This window comes from Cavia porcellus, unplaced genomic scaffold (genome assembly GCF_034190915.1).
Source record: "Cavia porcellus strain 051 isolate PalLab524CR breed Dunkin Hartley unplaced genomic scaffold, mCavPor4.1 scaffold_26, whole genome shotgun sequence".
Lineage (NCBI taxonomy): Eukaryota > Metazoa > Chordata > Mammalia > Rodentia > Caviidae > Cavia > Cavia porcellus.
In genome coordinates, this window is record NW_026947509.1 from 33,246,968 (window position 1) to 33,252,967 (window position 6,000).

Consider the following 6,000-nt stretch of genomic DNA (forward strand, 5'->3'; position numbering starts at 1 on the left):
GACCTGCTGCCTGGGGAAAAGGGCCTACCACAGCCCTCACAAAGTTCAGCACCTTTCTCCGACTCCCAGGCTGTAGTGTTCCCAACACTACAACTGCCAGGCTTAAAAACTAAAAGTGAAGCCAGGCATGGTGGCACAAACCTATCATCCCAGCACTTGGGAGGCTAAAGCAGAAGAATCACTGTGAGCTCAAAGCCAGTGTGGGTTACACAGAGAAAACCAAAACAAAAATCAAACAAAATGAAAAGGGCTGAGGATGTAGCTTAGTACAAAGGCGCTGGGTTCAACCTCCAATACTAAGAGAAAAAAAAAAAAAGCAAAACCAGTTGCCTACATTTCTGGAGTATGGAATTCGAAAATCAAGGGCTAGTAAGACCTCAACCCCACCCAGCTCCTGCCCTGGTGGCTCTAAGAAAAAGTCCCTTCTTTGCCTCTCCCAGCTGTGGTAGCTCCGGGCATCCCTTGGTTCGCATAGTTCTGAAATCCCTAACTCTGTTTTCATGGTTGTTTGTGACAAGATCTCTCTTTGTAGTGCAGCCTGGACTCAAACTTGGGGAGATGCTCCTGCTTCAGCCTCCCAAGTGCTGGGATTACAGTGCTGGGATTGCCATGCCCAGTGCCTTTTCCCTGTGTCTGTCCAACTCAGTCTCTCAAAGACACCAGATATCAGAGTCTGGCCTAAACTCAGGATGATTTCACCTTAATTACACCTGCAAAGACACTTTAAGGTCACATTTGAAGTTCCACGTAAACTAGATCTTGGGGGACACTACCCCACTACAGAATTCCCTCTTGATCCAAGATCCAATGTAACCACTTCCCTTACAGACCCTGCACCTCTGAGTTCCATCCACTGCGCTCACGATGTATTAGAGACTGTGCTCAGCGGGAGCCCACCCTGCCCTTTCACTCACCCCTTAGACGATGGTGTTTCTTGGGAGCATCATGCACCATGCACCCTTCTGAGAGGAGGTCAGGCCCCTCCCACTATGAGCATGCATCTGTACCAGCAGTACCCATTCACCTCAGCTCTGTCTGGACCTCAGGGCCACTGTCTAGGAGCTGCTGCTATTCACAGAGTGGCCCGGTGCCTGCCTGGCCCTGCACTTGACCATGTCAAGATCCCCAGCATCACTGAGGTCAACCAGACCTGAAGTAAAACACCACAGCCCACCCCTGGTGTTCCTCCTAGTATGCAATAAACCAACCATTTCTTTAAAAGATCTTTAGTGCTAGTTTGCAGCCAGATTCATCTGTGCAGTGTTTGCTCTATTAGCTGCCAGAGACAGAGTCTTACTCACCAGGACTAGTCTGAGCTGGAGGCAGAAAGTGTCAGAAAGATGACTGTGATGTAGGATTCAAAATGTGAGCAATCAGAGGGACAATAATCAAAAGCAACTGAGCCAGTGTGGTGGCACATACCTGTAATCCCAGTGCTCAGGAGGCTGAGGCAGGAAGATTGCCTCAATCTGAGGCCAGTCTGGAATACAAAGTGAATTTGAAACTAGCATGAACAGGGGCTGGGGATTTAGCTCAGCAGCATAAGTGCCTGCCTTGCAAACACGTGGTCGTGAGTTCAATCCCTGGTACCGATGTTTAAAAGAAAAAAAAAGAAACTAGCATGAACATAGTGAAATCCTATTTCAAAAATAAAAAATAACACTAATAATAAAATAAAGTTTTAAGGGGCTGGGGATTTAGCTCAGCGGCGTAAGCACCTGCCTTGCAAGCAGGCGGTCATGAGTTCGATCCCTGGTACCGATAAAAATAAATAAATAAATAAAACTTTAAAAAGTAGCCAGGCACCTGGCAAGGAAAGGTCCATGCTCAATTCCCAGTATTCCCCCAAAAAGTGGCCAGGCATGGTGATGCATTCCTGTAATCCCAGCACTTTGGAGGTTGAAGCAGGAGGATTACTGTGGATTCCAGCCCCTGCCTATATGTGAGCTCAAGACCAGCCTGAACTACATGGTAATACCCTGTCTCAAATTAATAAATACATACATATACATAAATATGCATACAAGCCTTTCCATGCTTATATGGGAAAAATGATCACTTTCAGATTACCTACATAGAACAGACTAGCCTCTAAGATGATCATCCTGCCTCAGCCTCCTAAGTAGCTGAGGATACTGATGTGTGTTACCATATCCAGCTAAGAAGTTTTTAAATAATTAAAAACTGAGAGCTTCACAGATGACAGCTGATAGCTTCACAGAATTACATGGTTCTCTACTCAAATCTCAAAATACCATCTAATACACTGGCTACCTCACCAGTCAGCATTGTTTATTAACGCCACTCCAACCACTCTGGCCACAAGATCGAAGACTCATCATCACATATTGTGGTCAGGAAATGCAAACAAAGCCATGTGTCTGCGGGGGATAGTTTGATGCTAAAGAGTTCAAACATAGTTAGGTGTGGTGGCACAAAACTATGAGCCCAGCGCCCACTCTGAAGAGCTCAAGCTAAAGAATCACAAGCTCAGTCCAGTCGGGGCAACTCACCAATTTGGCAAGACCCTGTCTTTAAAAAAAAATAGCAGTATGAAGGCTGAGTCTAATTCCCAAAACAACAACAACAAAAATCTTCAAACACATGCAGAAACATAGCACATGTGTGTAAAATACTAAACTAATAAATGATTATTCCAATCAACATGTACTGAATTGTTGCTAAACACTTGGAGGAAATTTATAGGATAATTTATCACCTAAAGATTTCTTTGGAGGTTGATAGGCTTCTCTTTACAACAATGCCAAAAAGGTCTTGTTTCTCAAAACGTGTTCCATGGACCAGCAGCAGTGGCAGCCTCTCCTAAGGGCCTTTTAGAAATGCAAGTTCCCAGGCTCCACTCTGGCGCCTCAGCTATGATCACTGTGTTAACAAGAGCCACAAGGAATGTGTCTATACATTAAAATTTCAGGAATATTATCAGAAAATTCTCCCTTTTTTAAAACTGTCCCTGTCCCTGACTGAAGACAGCTCAAGCGTGTACTGGACTATTCCTTTGGTAACCTGACATACATACAGTTGTGATCCTGAGCCAGCTCGCCCCCAGGTCCATTCCTCACTCTTCTGCTCTATCAACACTGCAGAGCAGTCCTGGAGGCCAGGGGCCCCAGGCAGCAGAGCTCAGGACGGCTCTGGCACAGCTCTCCAGATAGAGCTCTATAGTTCCAGCTCTGGTGCAGCCAGTTGCCCCTGCAGTCTGCCCTGTTCCTCCTTTGTCCCTAGCACCTGTGCCACAGCTCCCCTAAATCCAATGCCCTGTGGCTTCAACAATGAAAAGGGCTTCTGCTTCCTCCTGGACTCAGGTCAATACTCTAACGCATTTAGTTATTTCTATTAGACGCCACATATACCAGAGAAAGTTTATGAATGGCAGCTCTGCTACAAAAGAGAGTTGGTACATACGCAGCAAACCTCACTTCCCACATTTTGATGATCCCTAGCAACCCAGAAGAAAAAGCAGCCTTGAGCTATCTGTACAGCAGATGTGACTGTATTCCAAAATGCTAGTCCTTACAGTGTATTTTTAACACTGTACCCATTCTCTCTCCCTCAACCAGAACAGCTGGTATAGCAACTATTGTTTTAGGGGAAAAAGAAAAACACCTTGAAGAACAAAATTCTGGACTCAGACTGGAATCTGGGAGGAACTGAGCCTCTCCCACTACAGCTGTGACTTCACACCTGTAATTCACAGTCTACTCCACATTGAAGGACCAAGCAACAGGAGAGAGCAATGCCTCAGAGTTCCTCCCCAAGGCACATTGCGCTTAGATTCATTCTCTACGGTCCCTCTCCCTTGCCAAGGCTGAAAAGCACATCTTTGTGGGGCCAACCCTTCAAAATCTGGGCCTGACTACCTTTCCCACCTCTTCCAAATTCCACACAAGCTCATCACTTGCTGACTCAATTTCTGGCCATTTCCATGTATGCTAAACTTTACACAGCATCGAAATATAGAGGACACCATCCCCCTCCATGGAATGCTAAGTCCCTGAGGATCCCACACAAAGGTCACATCTTCATCCCTGCTGCCTGCTGGGGCCCTGCTGCCTGCTGGAGCCTGCTGGGGCTGAGCTTCCACAGCAGTCCTGCACAGGTGCGCGAATTTCCAACTCTTTAAGACCAGAATGAGAGGTCTGACTCACTGGGTTACCAACAGCCTAAGTTAATCATTTAAGGTGCCTAAAGCTAACCCAAAGATAAGTGCTGTCAGAGAAGAAGAACTGCTGAACTGCTGTGGACTCTATGATCTGGCCTATTATCATCCCAGTGCCATTACTCCTAGAACAGTACAGGAGTTAGGTACACATCTGCTGAATAACTGGAGCGCTTCCCAACAACCCAGTTTGTAACACGGTAGGATTTAACAGGATCCAAGGCTCGCTGGTCCGAGGGATCCAAGATAATGAAAGAAATGGTTCCCATGGTAAAGGAACTAACTGGCCCCGGAGGAAAAGCGCACTGCAGAGGATGAGACAGCCTGTGCCAGCCGGAACTGCCCCCACGGAGGCAACCTGCTGCCAGCCACCTGTCCAGCCACCTGCCTACGGAATCCCTGACCCAAGAGGGAGGGCTCACCAGAGCAAAAACCAGAAAACAGTCCCCACCAGGAACCACAATGGGGAAAAAAAAGGTGCAACTCCCCCACACACGCAGAAAGGATTTGTTCTTTGTGGAGCGAATGCCGAGTGTCCGGAGTTCTCCACGGAGAGTTGGGTGCCCGGCGGGTGCGCAGTGTTGGTTTCCCCGCAACAGGCAGCGCCGCTCGGGGACCGCGCACTCCTTCCTTCTCTCAGGGTGCAGGGGTGAAGGGGAACCCCGCACCCAGGAAGCGACGGGCTTCAGAGTCGCCACAGGACTCTGCAGAGCGATCCGCGGAGAGCCTGCCGGGTCCCAGAAACATGCAGAGTAGAGCCGGGGTGCAGAGCCTGGCCCCGGCCTCGCCTGCGCTTCCCGTGCGGCGCCCACCTGCGCCCCGCCCCACGCGTCCCCGCCGCTGCTCCGGCCCGTTACCCGGCGGGGGGTGCTCGGCCCAGGAGCGGTGGCCGGGGGACCCCGGACTGGGCCGGGCCAGGCCAGGTCGGGCCTGGCGGCCGCTCGCCCACAACCACGGGCCTCCTCGGCGGGAGCCGTGGCGTGAGGGACGCGCGCCCGGCCGCCGCGCCGCGGGCTCACCTTCTGGCGGATCTGGCCCGAAGTGGACACCTTGCGGATGAGCTTCTGCGGGGAGCCGGGCTCGGCCTCGGGCTCGCTGTCTGACGACTCCTCAGGCGGCGGCGGCGGCGGAGGTTGCGGCGGACCCGGCGGAGGGGCGCCCGCCGCCGCCATGCTGCCGGGCCAGCGCGCGCGCCGCGGGGGGCGGGGCGGGGCGGGCCGCGCGCTGAAGAGGCGGGCAGGGGCGGGGCCGGGTGTCCACAGGCCCCGCCCGGCCGCGACTCCCAAGAGCCATGCGCGCAGGCGCAGACGGGGGCGGCGCCGCGCGCCAGCCTCTCCTGGCCTGGTGGAGTTCGCTGGCCCGGCTCCCGGCCCCGCCTTGCCCTTGCTTGCGGGTTTTTTCCTTCAGGCACCATGTGTATTTGTTTCTCTATTCACTCTTGTCTGTCAGTCTGTCGCATCAGAGTGTGACCTCTGAGTAGCCGGGCCCGTCACGGGTGCCCTCTTTACGACGCGGGCGTAGGCGCGCACGCATGCGCGGGAAGACGGCGCACGGAGAGGACCCCAGGGCCGGGTGCGCCTCCTGCTTGGGTACCAGTGCGAGGAGAAGTGGGTCGGGCTGTATGCTCGGCCGCAGAGAGAAACGTGCGCTGTAACGGAGAGCAGATTTATACAAAGGTCCAGGGGCAAGAAGTAAAGAAAAAGAAAAGGCTGCTTTGGGGGTTCCTCGCTGTTTGGGGACTTGGGTTGGGAGGCTGCCTGCCGTGCCTGCTGGGGCGTGATCGGTTTAGACCCGGGCAGGACTGGGTCATACAGCTGAGCACT

At 52.0% G+C, this 6,000-nt stretch overlaps 1 protein-coding gene across 5 annotated transcripts in view; it reads right to left on the reverse strand.

Annotated features, from left to right (window-relative positions):
* Dgkd (diacylglycerol kinase delta) overlaps positions 1–5,377 on the reverse strand; it is a 95,615-nt gene extending 90,238 nt beyond the window's left edge. For 2 of the 5 annotated variants that reach the window (XM_063237074.1, XM_063237072.1), the window contains exon 1: positions 5,197–5,269. Coding sequence is in view for 2 of the 5 variants with exons in the window: in XM_063237075.1 (XP_063093145.1) it covers positions 5,197–5,349 (153 nt within the window). In the remaining 3 variants the exon portion in view is untranslated. Of the gene's footprint in view, positions 1–5,196 lie in introns of all 5 variants that reach the window. The other 3 variants (XM_063237075.1, XM_063237076.1, XM_063237073.1) reach the window with 3 other exon arrangements.
* Between the last annotated feature and the right edge of the window lie 623 nt (positions 5,378–6,000).